A 16,589-nucleotide genomic window follows, 5' to 3' on the forward strand; every position below is an offset into this window, starting at 1 on the left:
TTATAAATATTTATATCAGTATTGAATTTTTTTTTTTTTAAAAAAAGAGCAACTTTTACCCAAAATCAAGCAAAGCAGGCAGGCAGATTGAGTTGCTCACAGAATCACAGATTCATTCACAGATCTATCTATCTGCCATTGGCTAGCTCAGTCTGTCACATAAAATTTGCTTGCAAGCAAACTCACAAAATTAACTGACAACACACCATGTATGTAAATATTGCATTTTTTATTTAAAAAAAGCAACTTTTATCCAACATCAGAAAAAGCAGGCAGATTGAGTTGCTCACAGATTCATTCAGAGATCTATCTATCTGCCATTGGCTAGCTCAGTCTGTCACATAAAATTTGCTTGCAAGCAAATTCATAAAATTAACTCACAACACACCATATATGCAAATATTGATTTTTTTTATATAAAAAGAGCACCTTTTACCTAAAATCAGGCAAAGCAGAAGGCAGATTGAGTTGCTCACAGAATCACAGATTCATTCAGAGATCTATCTATCTGCCATCGGCTAACTCAGTCTGTGACATAACATTTGCTTGCAAGCAAACTCACAAAATTAACTCACAACACACCATGTATGTAAATATTGAATTTTTTTTATTAAAAAAAGAGCAACTTTCACCCAAAATCAGGCAAAGCAGGCAGGCAGATTGAGTTGCTCACAGAATCATTCAGTGATCTCTCTATCTGCCATCAGCTAGCTCAGTCTCCCAAATTTGCTTGGCCTGAGTCTGCACTGAATAATAGAAGCTTCAAGTCCTAAATCTAACAATTTCCTGCTTCCTAGCTAATCTAAATCTCCCAGCACAGCAGAACAGCTGATGGTCAGAAAAATAGCAATTTAGTAGGCAAGTTTGCCGGGTAAGGAGTGAGTGGGCGGGGAGCGTTCCCGCGGGCCATGTGGATGGCACAGCCTTGTGCTTCTGCGCAGCCTGGATTAATTACTTTGGGGTGTGTGTGTGTGCTCTGGGGGTGAGATTTCTCTGTGGGCCACCAGAACTTTCTCATGGCCCACCAGTTGGCGACCACTGATCTAGTCCAACCTTCAGCTCAAGCAGGAGACCTTTACAGAACAACAGTTGGAAGGTACCTCGGAGGTCATCTAGTCCAACCCCCTCCTTAAGCAGAAGACCCTGTACCATTCCAGATAAACAGCTGTCCATTCTTTTCTTAAAAGCCTCGGTGATGAAGGAGCCACAACTTCTAAGAGGCAAGCCGTTCCACAGATTAATTGTCCTCACTGTTAGGAAATTCCTCCTTAATCCCACGTTGCTTCTCTCTTGGATTGGTTTCCATCCCTTGCTTCTTATTTTCCTCTCAGGTGCTTCAGTGAATAGGTTGACCCCCCCCCCTCTTATTTGGGGCAGCCCCTCAAACATTGGAACCCTCCTATCACGTCCCCAACCCCTGGTCTTTCTTTTCCTTAAACTAGGCATACCACAGTTCCAACCAAGAAGACAGGGCTGGGCTAGAAGACCTCCAAGGTCCCTTCCAACTCTGTTATTCTGATCACCTTGGTCAGCTCAGGTAGGTAGGAGGGTGAGTGGAACCCCATCAAAATTATCCGTCTGTCCTGAGCGTCTAAGGCAGAGGTCTCCAAACCTGGCCACTTTTAAGACTTGTGGACTTCAACTCCCTATGCTGGCTGGAGAATTCTGGGAGTTGTAGTCCACAAAGTCTTAAAAGTTGCCAAGTTTGGGACCCTTGGTCCAAGGCAAGATACAAACACTCAAGGTGGATTGATAGACGGGAAGCCTTGACTCAGAAGGAGAAATCCTATTGACCTCAGTTGACTTCGTCCCCAAGGGACACAGCTGGGAAGCTCAAGAAGGACAGCGATTCTTGGGACAATCCACCCACACTTCAGTTCTTTCATGGCTCAAATCATCTAGGCAGAATCAGGAGCACGGATGATGTTAGTTAGTTGGGTCATGAAATGTCTGCAGGCAAATCACCGAGGTCAGAGAGGGCCAAGGGCCACACAGGGGTGGGATTCCATTTTTTTAAACTACCAGTTCTGTGGGCGTGGCTTGGTGGGCGTGGCAGGGGAAGGATCTACTGCAAAATCCCCCTTCCCTCCCCACCCCACTAACCTGCTTTCCAGCTCTGTTCTCCTGTGCAGGGCAACCAAAGGAGACACAGACGATCAGCTGGGACTCAATAGGAGGCGGAGAAGAGATGAGGTTGGCGGGGCCAGTCAGAGGTGGGATTGGCCGGTTCTCCAAAGTACTCAAAATTTCCACTACCGGTTCTCCAGAACTGGTCAGAATACCTGCTGAATACCACCTCTGACACAGTCCTCCTCCTCCCTCCTCCTCCTCCTCCTCCTCCTCCTCCTCCTCCTCCTCCTCCTCCTCCTCCTCCTCCTCCTCCTCCTCCTCCTCCTTTTCTTCTTCCTCCCTCCTTTCCTCCTCCTCCTCCTCCTCCTCCTCCTCCTCCTCCTCCTCCTCCTCCTCCTCCTCCTCCTCCTCCTCCTCCTCCTCCTCCTCCTCCTCCTCCTCCTCCCTCCTCAAATCCTACTGTCTTCCAGAACTGATGATATTCCCTAGCTGGGTCATGAAATGTCTGAAAGCAAATCACCAAGCTCAGAGAGCACTAAAAATTCCACAGTCCTCCTCCCCGCTCTTCCTCTTCACAACCCCCCCTCCCTTCTAGAACTGATGGTGTTCCCTAGCCGGGTTGTGAAATGTCTGCAAGCTCAGAGACCATCGGGGGACTCCACAGTTCCATCCTGAGCCACAGAGATTCCCTTCTATAAGTAAACAAAATCCTGCCAGATTAAAATGACGTCTCCCTAACCCCAAGGGGATACAGCCTAGGAGATTCCAGGGTGTGGCTATTCTAAATCTCTGTCTCTGATTCATTGAAGAACAGGAAGGGGTTTTGTGTGTTTTTTTTGTGGTTTTTTTTTGCAAAAACTCATTTCCCCTAAGAAACCCTGAAAGCTAGAGACCGGCTGGTTGCCCTAACAATAATGGCTGTAATTACAATTATATATTTTTACCTGTCAAGCTATGCTGTAGCTTTCCTGTCTTGGCTAGGAGCCCGGAGGAGTCGGGCTCTAGTGTTTGTATCCCACATCACATGTCAGACCAGATGGAATCGAGTTGAGAAAGGATTGGGGTCAATGCTAAGAGCTTTCGGGACCACGGAGAGCTCCTCACAGGCCTTGGTGTTTCATGCGCCCTCTCTGGGAGAGATGTTGTTCCAGGTCTGCAGCTAAGAGACCAGCTGGATACAGGTCATCCTCCACTTAGGACCCAAATCTCCACTGCTAAGCAAGACAATTGTTACCCCATTTAATGACCTTTCTTGCCACAGTTGTTAACTGAGTCACGGCGGTCAGGGGTGGGCATTCAATTAGTTCGGCCCGGTTCGTGCAAACCGGTAGCTCCGAAGATCAGCCGTGAATGAACCGATGAGCTCCAATGATCATGCTGTTAGCCCATCCATCCATCCAGCCCGGCTCTAGTCTGTACTTTTATTTCCAGGTTTTCCAGCTCATCTGATTCATGTGGCACAACGGATTTCCACGCTTCGGCTGTTTTACACACAGGGCTTGCGGCAGAAGGTGAGTTGGAAGCGCTGCACTCAACAAACCCGTTGTTACACCAGTTGAATCCCACCCCTGACTGCGATTGTATTAAGTCAGTATTTCATTTATATGGAACGGAATGGCATGGAATGATACAGAACGGAATGGAATGGAATGGAACGGAACAGAGTAGAGTAGAGTAGAGTAGAGTAGTGAGTAGAGTAGAGTAGAGTAGAGTAGAGTAGAGTAGAATAGAATAGAATAGGAATGGAAAATATGGAATGGAATAGAATAGAATTCAGAATGGAATAGAACTGAACAGAACAGAATAGAATAGAAATATAGAATAGAATAGGAATAAATAGAATAGTATAGAATAAGACTATAGAATAGAATAGAATAGAATAGCAAATATGGAATGGAATGAAATAGAATAGAATTCAGAATAGAACCGAACCGAACAGAATAGAATAAAATAGAAATATAGAATAGAGTAGAGTAGAGTAGAGTAGAGTAGAGTAGAGTAGAGTAGAGTAGAGTAGAATAGAATAGAATAGAATAGAATAGAATAGAATAGAATAGAATAGAATAGAATAGAATAGAATAGAATAGAATAGAATCTGGAAGGGACCTTGGAGGTCTTGTAGTCCAACCCCCCAGTCAAGCAAGAGAACCTACACCATTTCAGACAAGTGACTGCCCAGTCACTTCTTAAAAACCTCCAGTGATGGAGCACCCACGATTTCTGGAGGCCAGCCGTTCCACTGGTTAATTGTCCTCCCTGTTCGGAAGTTTCTCCTGAATTCCAGGTTGCTTCTCTCCTTGGTTAGTTTCCATCCATCGTTCCTTATCTTGCCTTCAGGTGCTTTGGGGAATCATCTGATCATCTCTTCTTTGGGGCAGCCCCTCAGCTACTGGAATGCTGCTGTCATGTTACCCCCAATTCTTCTTTTCTCTTGATGAGCCAAACCCAAACCCTGCAGCCATTCTTCATTTATTTATTTATTTATAAAATTTATTGACTGCCCATCTTAACCCCAGGGTCATTCTGGGGAGTGGCTAAGAGTCACTAAACAAAAAATTAAGAGCCACGGTGGCGCAGTGGTCAGGGTGCAGTACTGCAGGCTACTTCTGCTGCCTGCCGGCTGCCTGCAATTTGGCAGTTCGAATCTCACCAGGCTCCAGGTTGACTCAGCCTTCCGTCCTTCCGAGGTGGGTCAAACGAGGACCCAGATTGTTGGGGGGCAAAAGGCTGACTCTGTAAACTGCCCAGAGAGGGCTGGAAAACACTGTGAAGCAGTAAATAAATCTAAGGGCTCTTGCTATCTATGTACATTAAAATATAAGTAAGGTAAAGCCAACCGTTAAAATCTAAAATCTAATTACACATGGTGGACAGAAGGGGAAGAGTTGGGATCTCTCATTATTCGATCATTGGAGCCACAAGGCAACTGGCAGAGTCTGGTCTTTTGGTATAGGATCTCTCACTTGAGCAGGGGTTGGACTAGATGACCTCCAAGCACCCTTCCAAATAAATATACGTTATTCTATATTTCTATGTTTAGAAGAGATGGGCCTTTTCTGCTGTGTGTCCCTTGCTGTGGAATATTCTCCTTGTTGCCCTCCAGCAGTAAGGAGGATCTCATCATTTTTAATCTTCCAAGAACCTTTCATACATAGTTAGGGCATCAGGGCTTATGGACACCCGGAGGCGGTGAGGCGTCTCCATCCCTACTAACATCTCTTAGCCAACTAACTTCGTTTTATTTCTTACTTATTTATTTACATTCCTTGTAGATTAATTTTTTCCTGCCAAGGTAGCATATCTAAGACAGCTGGGTGACTTTGGGCCAATCACCAGGAGACGGTGAGTTCTAGTCCCGCCTTAGGCATGAAAGGCAGCTGGGTGACTTTGGGCCAATCCCCAGGAGATGGTGAGTTCTAGTCCCGCCTTAGGCATGAAAGGCAGCTGGGTGACTTTGGGCCAATCACCAGGAGATGGTGAGTTCTAGTCCCGCCTTAGGCATGAAAGGCAGCTGGGTGACTTTGGGCCAATCCCCAGGAGATGGTGAGTTCTAGTTCCGCCTTAGGCATGAAAGGCAGCTGGGTGACTTTGGGCCAATCCCAGGAGATGGTGAGTTCTAGTCCCGCCTTAGGCATGAAAGGCAGCTGGGTGACTTTGGGCCAATTACTAGGGGACAATGAGATCTAGTTCCACGTTAGGCATGAAAGTTGACTGGGCGATTTAGCCCAATCACTGGGAGACTGGGAGTTCCAGTCCTCCCTTAGGCAAAACAGTGAGCCAGACTTTGAGCCAGTCCCCCTTTTCCCGACCAACCCAGTCTGTGCAACCTTGACAATGCTGGCTGGGGAATTCTGGGTATTGAAGTCCCTTCAGAAACACTGCCCCCCCCTGTTGTTATGGGGAAAAGAGGAGGAGGAAGGAGCATGAAGCATCTTCGCAGCCTTGATTTATTTTCAGAGTACAACGTGTGTACAATGAGATTGGCTGAGCCTCCCTTCGTGCACCCCCTGCCCCCCCACAACTCACAGTGAAGACAGAAGTCCCTAACCCAGCCCCAATCTTACTACGCTAGATGACCTTGTTGCACAACGCACCGGCCCCTCAAGTCTAGCCTACTGTGTTGACATGAATCGCCAACGAAAGCTTAGGGTGCTGCTGTTGACAGGGGGGGGGGATTGCAGTCTGAACCGGCTGTAGCGGCCATCACGCCGTCCGTCCCCCTACCCCCGCCCGCCCCCAGCCCTCTAAAAAGACCCGACAATTGTGACACTCGATAACAACGCCGCCCCCCCCCCACCCCACCCCGCCGCCTTCCTTATCCGCCTCGGGTGGTTAAGGGTCCGGAGCCTTCCCTGCCTTCTCGTCTCCGTTAGGGGATGGCGTGGAGCCAGACGGTAGCTGATGTGTGTGTGTGTGTGTGTGTTTGTGTGTCGCGCTTTCCACATTTTCCTTCTGCTTGGGTTGGGGAGGGGGGAGGACGGGACGGCGCTGGGAGGGGGTGGCGGTGGCGGAGGCGCCTGCAGGCAACCCTCACCCCGGCGGAGGTAAGGGGTGGCCCCCCCTCCTCCCTCCTTCCCTTCCCTGATCCCGGAAGGCTGGCCACGCAGCCCGCAACAGGCAACTCCCCCTCCCCTCCCTGCCAAGAAGAAGTCCCTGGGGGTGGGGGAGGGCGCGGGAGGGGAGGGGTGGTGGAGGAGGAGAAAGAAACGCAGCTGTCTGTCTGAGCAGCAGGTGCCTGGGCTGTTTTCCCCGTCGCTTCCCGGGATCTCTAGAACGGGGAGGGAACCGGGAAAGGGGGGGCGCAGGGGGGAAACAGGCAGGAATCCCCAAGGAGAGAGAGGCCGAGAAGGAGCCGCTTGCAACGGGAGGAAGGACGGACAGGTTGGGGTTGGGGTTGGGGGGAGAGGGAAAAGCGCCGTGGTGCTGAACGGACAGCGACCGCAGCCACACCTTGCGCGATCCGCGCTGCCGCCAGCCGCCGCCGCGGGTGTGTGTGTGGGGGGGACTGCGGTGAGCTCGGCCTCTCGTCCCCCTCCTCCCCGAAGCCATCAGCCCATCTCGGCCTCGACCTCTCCCCTTTCCACCCCCACCCCACCCAACCGGCAGAGACCCTCGCCTCCATGCTCGCGCGCCCACACGAGCCCCGGCCGGGAGGAGGAGCCCGTCCAGGCAGCATGAGCTCCGAGGCAGGTGGGCAGGAGGGCCGGGCAAGGACAGGTAGGACGGAGGCGGTGGGGAGGGAGCGGCGGAGGAGGAGAAAGCGAGAGAGACCACCCAGCCCGGTTGACCTCCCGTGCTGAGGTGGAGCTGGGGTGGGGGTGGGGGGACGGGACACACGTAGGAAGGCAGCAGCAGCAGCCTTGCGCGGTGGAGAGCCGAGCCTCCCGATCGGTGGGGAATGGGTAAAACAGGCCGGGCTGGGATTCTGCAGAGGGTGGGACTATCTTCCCCATCGTTCCCAGCCGGCGCCGTTCATCTGGAGGGGCTAGGTGAGCGGGGAGATGGGGGTGTGTGTGTGTGGCTACACCAGGGACGGCTCCACTGCGGAGAAGGGGACCGGCGCCGCCGCTGCTCTCGCCTGCCGGGGGAAGACACCCCGCTCCCCCTTACTTCTCGCCTATCCACCCTCGGGGGAAAAAACGGGTCGGTTCCAAGGTTTCCCTTCGGGCCGCACCTCCCCGGCTGCTGCCGCTGCTGCTGCGACGGAGGCAGCGGCTCAGGGCTGTTCCTTCCCTGGGCCCGAAGGGATCCTGATGCAGGGTTCGGCGCTTCCCGGAGGCGGGCCGTGCTGGACTGGTTGCAGAGTTAAGAAGACTCGGTGGAAAGAGAGGGGAGTGGGGTTGGTGGGGGGTGGTGTGTGTGTTGAGAAAGGGGCAGAGGAGCAAGTCCAAAGCAGGCAGAGCTGTCCTGAACCCCTGACTCGCGCCAGCCCGGAAGAGCTGGATTCACACACATTTACTAGGCTTAGTAAGAGAGAACGGGGTTTAGTCGTTTTGATGATTTAGCCAACCAACTTAAGCCTGGTCTAGTTCAAGGCAAAGTCAGGAATTTATCAGGCTCCTTCTTAGGGGACTGGCGCCTAATCCCAGTTTAGTTGATTCATTTATGATTCCAGCAAACCATGGAGAGAGGGGAAGAGAGCATGACGGCAGATTTAATTGTGATTTTAAACTCACCCTAAGTGTTTAGAACCGTGGTTAAGGCACCCGCCTAGAAAGTGGAAGACAATCACCGGGAGACGGTGAGTTCTAGTCCTGCCTCAGGGATGAAAGCCAGCTGGGTGACTTTGGGTCAATCCTCTCTCTCTCAGCCCACCTCACTTCACAGGCCTGTTATTGTGGGGAAAATAGGAGGAAGAAAGTGTGTTGGATATTTTCACCCCCTTATTTGTAAAGTTAATAAAGATGGGATAGAAAAAAAATTAAATTCAATGAAATGGCTTTCCCTGTGTCCCTGAGCAAGTTCGTAGGCTGTGCTTCACTGGAGCCCTTAAGCCTTTAGAACACATCTTCCTAGCCTTAATTAGCATTTCTCACTACTGTATATCACTTAGCCGGATTGGAGGCTTCAAAATTCAAAAAATGGGTGTGAAAGGAAGGTAATAACCAAGGGGGATACATTGGGCATACCCAAGTGGTTGGTGAGGTTTGTATGGTGTATGAAAAACCAAAAGCACAGGTACAGAATAGATGGTACCCAACTCAACAGTTGTACTGGTGAGAGGGATCTTGGAGTGGTCGATCCGCTAAACATGATTGCCTGCTAGTGGACAATCAGTTAAATATGAGCCAGCAGTGTGTGGCAGCTGCCAAAAAAAAAGCCAATGCAGTCCTAGGCTGTGCCAAAGGAATAATATCAAAGTAATGTGAAAGTACCACTTTATATTACTTCCTAACAGTGGCGACAATTAACCAGTGGAACAACTTTCCTCCAGAAATGGTGGCTGCTCCACCACTGGGATTTTTTAAAAAGAGACTGGACTTATCTGAAATAACTTAGAATAGAATAGAACAAGGGCCTTCAAACTTGGCAAGTTTAAGACTTGTGGACTTCAACTCCCCAAATTCCTGAGCTATCATGGACTGGAGGAGGAATTCTGGGAGTTGAAGTCTACAAAAGTCTTCAAGCTGTCAAGTTGGAAGACCCCTGGAATAGAAGAACAGAGTTGGAAGTTGGAATAACAGATCTTGGAAGTCTTCTAGTAGTCCATGTATATGATCTCCTGCTTGAGTAGGGGGGGCTGGACTAGAAGACCTCCAAGGTCCCTTCCAGCTCTATTCTCTCTCTACTACTTTGATACTGTGTCCAGATTTAACCACTGCAATACCAAAAAAAAAGGTTGAGATTTTAGAAAGAGTGCAGAGAAGAGCAACAAGGATGATTAGGGGAGCGTAGGCTAAAACATATAAAGAACAGTGACAGGAATTGGATATGGCTAGTTTAACGAAGAGAAGGACTGAGGTTGTGACAGGATAGCCATCTTCCGATATTTGAGGGGCTTCCCCAAAGAAGAAGGGGGTTCACTTACTTTCCAAAGCCCCCAAAGGCAGGACAAGAAGCAATGGATGGAAACTAAGCAAGGAGAGAAGCAAACCTGGAACTAAGGAGGAATTTTCTGACACTGAGAACAAATCCATCAGTGGAACATTTTGCCTTCAGAAGTATAAGGTTTCCTGCTTGAGCAGGGGGTTGGACTAGAAGACCTCCAAGGTCCCAACTCCAACTCTTATTCCGTGTTTTGTATGATTCTGCTTCTGTTGCAACCCCTCCTTCCCAAAACAGAGCCAGGTTCAGCTTGTAATGTGAACGCAGGCTTTATCTATTTTTCTTCTCTCTCTCTCTCTCTCTCCTCTCTCTCTCCTCTCTCTCTCTCTCCCTCTCCCTCTCCCTCTCCCTCTCCCTCTCCCTCTCCCTCTCTCTCCTCTCTCTCTCCTCTCTCTCTCTCTCTCTCTCTCCCCCTCTCTCTTCTCCCTCTCTCTCTTCTCCCTCTCTCTCTTCTCCCTCTCTCTCTCTCCCCTCTCTCTCCTCCCTCCCTCTCTCTCTCCCTCTCTCTCCCTTTCTCTCTCTCTCCTCTCTCTCTCTCTCCTCTCTCCTCTCTCTCTCCCTCTCTTCTCTCTCTCTCCCCCTCTCTCTCCCTCTCTCTCTCTCTCCTCTCCCTCTCCCTCTCCTCTCCCTCTCTCTCTCTCTCTCTCTCTCTCTCTCTCTCTCTCTCTCTCTCTCCCCTCTCTCTTCTCCTCTCTCTCTTCTCCCTCTCTCTCTCTCCCTCTCTCTCCCCCCTCTCTCCCTCCCTCCCTCTCTCTCTCTCTCTCTCCCTTTCTCTCTCTCTCTCTCTCTCTCTCTCTCCTCTCTCCTCTCTCTCTCTCCTCTCTTCTCTCTCTCTCCCTCTCTCTCTCCCTCTCTCTCTCTCTCTCCCCCCTCTCTCCTCTCTCTCTCTCTCCCCCCCTCTCTCTCACACACACACTGTAGTTCTCTTCTGCAGTGCACTCAGCCAGGATATTTTCTTAAGGACATTTTTTTCGGAGTTGTCATTTTTATAGCACAGGAGGTGCCTGTAAGCATCCGCATGTTGGTTGAGGTTTGTGGGATGGTCTCCTCTTTTTAAAACCTTGTTTACTCCTCCGTTCCCTTCATCCTGTTTTTGGCTTCTCTGCTTTGACTCGTTTATGAGTTCAGGTAGGGCCTCACATTACGACTGAGCCCAACATTTTCTGGTGATAAGCAAGACAGCCGTGAAGTGAGTTTTGCTCCATTGTACGACCTCCCTTTCCCCTATTGTTACGTGGATCACTCGCAGTTGTTAAACACGGTTTGTTAAAGGGGATCTGGTTTCCCCGTTGACTTTGCTCATTGGAAGGCGGCAATAGGGGATCACGTGACCCCCCCTGGGATGCTACGATCGTCGTAAGTACGTGCCAGTTTGCAATGGTCTGAATTTGGATCGCACGAGCCTGGGAATGTTTCAGTGATCCGTGTTTCATATTCCATTCCATTCCAGTTCAGTTCAAGGTTTCGAAGCATGAGAAATTGTCATAAGTCACTATGTTGAGTGCCGTCACTTCGAAACGGTCCCTAAGTCAAGCGCTACCTGCATTTTGATTTCTTCTACCCAGGGACAAAATCCTTGAAATAGGATTTTCTAGGCTGGCCCAATAGAGCCTTGTGAGAGATTCATGGCTGGAGGCTTTCAAGATGAGGCTGGACTCTGCCATCCATCAGGAATGGCGGTGGCAGGGTCTCCTGCTTGGGGGAGGGAGGGGGTTGGACTAGATGACCTCCAAGATCCCTTCCCACTCTGTCCATCTGTAATCTTGAACAACTTGCCTCCAGAAGTTGTGAATGCTCCAACACCGGAAGGTTTTTTAAAAAAAGATTGTTGGATTAACCATTTATCTGAAGTGGGGTAGGGTTTCCTGCCTAGTCAGAGGGTTGGACTAGAAGACCTCCAGGGTCCCTTCCAACTCTGCTATTCTATTCTACTCTAATCTGAACTGTCTTTCTCAGAAGTCAGCGTGCTTCCCTCCTGGATAACATTTTTGTTTTTTAAAAAAAATTAGTGAATCCTTTCCTCTTTTTATTGGATTTACAGAAAATAGCTGTTAGGATGGGTTTTTATTTTGCACCTGAAATCTGAAAGTCCGAAAGCCCCTTTCCTGACTAGTGAATGAAAAGGCAAACCATGCATTTTTCATGAAAGCTTGAGCCTTCATAACATTTGCTAGTTAGAAAAAGGACTACCCAGATCCTGATTTTGGGCTATCATAGACTAAGGTGCCTCATGAGCACACCCATTTATTTTTAAGGTAAGAAGGTTGATTTTTAAGATCCTTATACTGGGGGAATTTCTCTGGTGCTCTGCGAGCTTGGTTGTTTCCTTGCAGACATTTCATTTCCCAATTAGGTAACCAGATCAGTGCCTGGAAGGGAGAGGGGTTTGTAGGAAAGAGGAGGAGGAGGAGGAAAGAGGAGGAGGAAAGAGAGGAGGAGGAGGAAAGGGGAAGAGGAGGAGGAAGAGGAGGAGGAAGAGGAGGAGGAGGAGGAAGAAGGAGGAGGAGGAGGAGGAAAGGAGGAGGAGGAGGAGGAGGAGGAAGAGGAGGAGGAGGAGGAGAGGAGGAGGAGGAGGAAAGGGAGGAGGAGGGAGGAGGAAAGAGGAGGAGGAAAGGGGAAAGGGAGGAGGAAGAGGAGGAGGAAGAGGAGGAGAGGAGGAGGAGGAAAGAGGAGGAGGAGGAAGAGGAGGAGGAAAAGGAGGAGGAGGAAAAGGGAGGAGGAGGAGGAAAGGAGGAGGAGGAAAGGAGGAAAGAGGAGGAGGAAAGAGGAGGAGGAAGGAGGAGGAGGAAGAGGAGGAGGAAGAGGAGGAGGAGGAGGAGGAGGAAAAGGGAGGAGGAGGGAAGGGAGGAGGAGGAAGAGGAGGAGGAAGAGGAGGAGGAAGAAAGAGGAGGAGGAGGAGGACTGTGGCATCCTTGGTACTCTCTGACCTTGGGGGCTTTCTTAACATGATAAGGTGTTTTGACATTTCATGACCCAACTAGGCAACATCATCCGTGCTAGAAGGGAATGGGGTTTGCAGAGTGGAAGAGGAGGCGGCAGGGGGAATATAACTCGGTGGGAGTGGGGTTTGCTCTCTGTTTAGTGGCTGGCCCTGCCGGCATTGCTAGAAATGTTGTTTTCTTCTTGCCGGTTTCTTGATTAGGTTGTTCTTTATTGTTTGATTGTTGGTCTGATTCAGCTGGACTTCAGTTCCCATCACTTTCACCCAGACACCCCTTGGCATGGGCTGACGGAAATGAAGTACAGTAGCTTTGAAGGCCCTTGATCTAGAAAGAGTCATTAGGGTCGAAAAAGGCTTCAAACCGGCTGAAAAATCAGCGGTGAGGTGCGTGCATGCACAGTCAGGTAAGTTTGCCTGCAGTTTGCGTGCCAGCACAAATGGCTCTGCATGCCACCCCGTGGCACACGCGTGCCATAGGTTTGCCATCACGGCTCTAAAACAGTGCAAATGACCAGCTGTCTGCAAGGAATATAAAACCTTCCATTCCCCCCCACATCCATTCAGAGCTGAGGAAGCTTCTCGGATGAGAAGTGAAAACATCTTCAAAGACAAACCAGAAAGTCCAGTTGCCTCCTGGGAAAAAAAAGCGCGGAGAATCTCCATAGACGTACAAACAAGTTCTCGTCATAAGATGCCAAAGGTATCTATAAGTCATAGAAAAGACGAGAAGCAGAGTAGTAATACAGCCCTACTAGTTGGTATGGCATCCTAGGGCATGAGATAGTGTGGGAATTAATTGTTTAGCAGAGTGATGGCATGGGGGAGGAAAAACTGTCCTTGTGTCTAGTTGTTTTGGTGTGCAATGCCCTATAGCAGAGGTGTCAAACTTGATTTCATTGGGGGCTGCATCAGGGTTGCGTTTGACCTTGGGGGTGGAGCGGGGTGGCCAAATCAATGTCACTCATGTTGGGGGCACCTGTGGTGGCCTTGTTGTGGTTCGCCGGCAGCAGGTTGCGGACGGCTGAGGTCTCGGAGAGCGAGGACTTGGATGAGGGGCCTGTGTGTGATGGAGGGATGGGGTCAGGACCATCAGGGAGTGGAGTGCTGCCTTCAGAGATTGTGGGGGCTGGCATCAGCAATGAAGAAGCCCCCGAGGAGCCTGTGCCAAGTGCGCATGTGCGCAGGGCTGCTCGAAGGAAAGAGCAGCTGCAGCAGCACAGGTGACTCAGGAGTAAGGCTGCAAGGTAATGGCCCCTCCCTCAAGAGATAAAAGCCAGCTGAGAAACAGGAGTTCTTTGCAGGAAGCAAAGACGTTTTTGCACTCGAGCCTTGTGGATGTTTGGAGTATCTTGGTTGGTGTTTGGAAACTCTTTCTTGGCAACTTTATCTAGTGTTCTTGGCAGCCTTGGCAAGGCCCTTGGCAAGGCTCGTTGTTATAAGAGACAATTAGTTTGAAACAGCCTTTTAACATGGAAGGAACGGGATTCATAAAGAATCATTAAAAGGTTTTGCTGTTATTTCCGTTTGGTGTTGGTTTCCTTGGAACAAGGTTTGGGTCAGAACAGGCCCAGGCAGGGATGTGGGGGGGATCGATTGTCCTCCTGGGCTCTGTTTTTGGCTGAGATGGCCTCCTCCAGCACTCTGCCAGCAAAAACGAAGCCTGTTTCGCTGGTAGAGACATTGCAGGTTGGTCCTTCACTGTTTCCAGGGCAGCCCCACAGGCCAAATCTAAGCATTCTATCATGCCCCCATCAGAGTCTTAATCTGAAGAGGAAGACGAACAGCCGACAGGGAGTGGGAGTGTGGCTCCGTTGGCTGTGGAAGAAATTGAGGAAGGGTAAAGTCTGACTGGGCAGAGGAGGGGAGGGGTAGAATAAGGGAGAGGGAGTTCAGAGGAAGACCCAGGCCCACCACCTCTTCATCCCAGGGCAAGCAGGGAGGAACGGAAAGGAGAGCAACGTGGGTTGCTTGGCTTACGGGGAAGGAGAGGGCCTTGATTCCCTTCACAAGGCACACCTGGGGAGGGAGTTTAAAGGAGAGACAGATGGGTGGGGTGATTGTTGGGAACAATTGCTGAGTTTATCTAGTGTTGGCACTGTTATCAGAGTTCCTGGCATCCTCCCAACTGGTTTGATTTACTGCCATGATTCTTTACTTCTGGAACTCCTTATCTTGCCTACTGGATTTATTACCTTATTTTGCCTTGTTGGATTTACAAAGTTTTCTGTTTACAATGTTGGGATTGGAATATCTGCAGCCAAAGGCTGTTGCAGGTTCGTGGGAGAGTTTTTCCTCCACACTGGAAGGTAACCAGGACATTGGGGGAAAAGTTGGAGCTAATAAAGGGACCCAGACTTATTCTCTGGCTGAGTTGCCTTTGTGCCACGCCCCTGGTCATCACACCCCCCCATGGGCCGAATGTGGACCGCGGGCCTTGAGTTTGACCCTCGTGCCCTATAGCGTCGTCTTGTGGGAAGACGTTAAGACAGTTTCTGTCCACACGAAGGTGTGTGTCCCCATCCGTTTGATGCTTTTGTTTGTATGTCCCAGCAGGTGAAGCACTAAGGGGGATGACCAAGAAGACCTCATCTCAATGGCTTCTACAAGCCCCTTGGAACTGACAGTCTTAGAGAGCCACCTTGGGTCCAGTCAGAGAGGGAGACAAGGAAAGCCTTCAGCACCAAGGACAGCCCCCCGGACAGGCATTGAGAATGCCTCTTACCAAAGGGAGGAAGAGGAAGAGGAGGAGGAGGAGGAGGAAACGTCCTTCCAGAGGAGACCGGGGAGCCCCAAGGAGCACCCAGCCCCTCCCACGGAGGACCTTTCCCCAAGATCAGAGGATGCAACCTTGCCAGACCCAACTGGGAACTCCGTAGACTATGGCTTCCTTTTGGCCTTGGTGTTCCTGGTCGGTGGGATTTTGCTGGTGATCGTGGCTTACAGCATCCCACGCGAAGCCCGGGTGAACCCGGACACGGTGTCCGCTCGGGAGATGGAGAGACTGGAGATGTACTATGCCCGCCTCAGCTCCCATTTGGACAAGTGCATCATCGCCGGCTTGGTCATGTTGACTTTGGGCGGGATGCTCCTCTCCGTGCTGTTGATGGTTTCCATGTACAAAGGGGAGCTTTACAGGAGGAGGACTTTCCCAGTGTCCAGAGGCCCCCGAAAGACTTACGGGTCGATCAACCTGAGGATGAGGCAGCTCAATGGAGAAGGAGGTCAAACTCTGGTGGAGAATGAGGTCATTCAGATGACCGAAATGACCCACGTCATGCAGAGCTGCTGATAACTCTCCAGATAGGCGGGGGATTGGATCCCGGTCCTCCCCCGTGGGGTCCTGGGTGCTCTCTGAGTTTGGTGGTTTTCTTGCAAACGTTTCATGACCCAACTAGGGAACATCATCAGTGCCTCAGGGGAGTTGGGTTTGCAGGGAGGAGGAGGAGGAGGAGGACTGTGGGGTCTTGGTGCTCTTTGTGCTTGGTGGTTTTTTTTTTGGAGATGTTTCATGACCCAACTAGGGAACATCATCAGGACTAGAAGGGAGTTGGTTTTACAAGGAGGAGGAAGACTGTGGGGTCCTGGGTGCTCTCTGAGTTTGGTGGTTTTCTTGCAAAACATTTCATGACCCAACTAGGTAACATCACCAGTGCTACAAGGGAGTGGGATTTGCAGAGAGGGGGAGGAGGAGGAGGAGGAGGAGGAGGAGGAGGAGGAGGAGGAGGAGGAGGAGGAGGAGGAGGAGGAGGAGGAGGAGGAGGAGAACAATTGTGGGGTCCTTGGTGCTCTCTGAGCTTGACTGTTTCCTTGCAGACGTTTCATGACCCAACTAGAACATCATCAGTGCTAGAAGGGAGGGAGGGTTTACAGGGAAGAGGAGGAGGAGAACTGTGGGGTCCTTGGTGCTCTTTGTGCTTGGTGGTGTTTTTGGAGATGTTTCATGACCCAACTAGGGAACATCATCAGGACTAGAAGGGAGTTGGTTTTACAAGGAGGAGGAAGACTGTGGGGTCCTGGGTGCTCTCTGAGTTTG

The 16,589-nt window shown here is 50.4% G+C and overlaps 1 protein-coding gene across 5 annotated transcripts; it reads left to right on the forward strand.

Moving 5' to 3' along the window:
* The first annotated feature begins 7,078 nt into the window (after window positions 1-7,078).
* Window positions 7,079-16,231, forward strand: TMEM74B (transmembrane protein 74B). Of its 5 annotated transcripts, none has more exons than XM_087958954.1 (2): window positions 7,079-7,287; window positions 15,107-16,231. In XM_087958954.1, the coding sequence occupies exon 2, from the start codon at window positions 15,150-15,152 to the stop codon at window positions 15,843-15,845; it is 696 nt and encodes a 231-aa protein (XP_087815080.1). In that variant the 5' UTR covers window positions 7,079-7,287; window positions 15,107-15,149; the 3' UTR covers window positions 15,846-16,231. The 5 variants fall into 5 exon arrangements, with proteins under 5 accessions (XP_087815080.1, XP_087815081.1, XP_087815084.1 ...); XM_087958955.1 differs by having other exon boundaries at window positions 15,110-16,231; XM_087958958.1 differs by having other exon boundaries at window positions 7,079-7,260; window positions 15,110-16,231.
* Window positions 16,232-16,589: the final 358 nt, after the last annotated feature.

Source organism: Notechis scutatus, chromosome 3, assembly GCF_049901735.1.
Source record: "Notechis scutatus isolate UNSWTSFEM ecotype Mainland chromosome 3, rNotScu1.2, whole genome shotgun sequence".
Taxonomy (NCBI): domain Eukaryota; kingdom Metazoa; phylum Chordata; class Lepidosauria; order Squamata; family Elapidae; genus Notechis; species Notechis scutatus.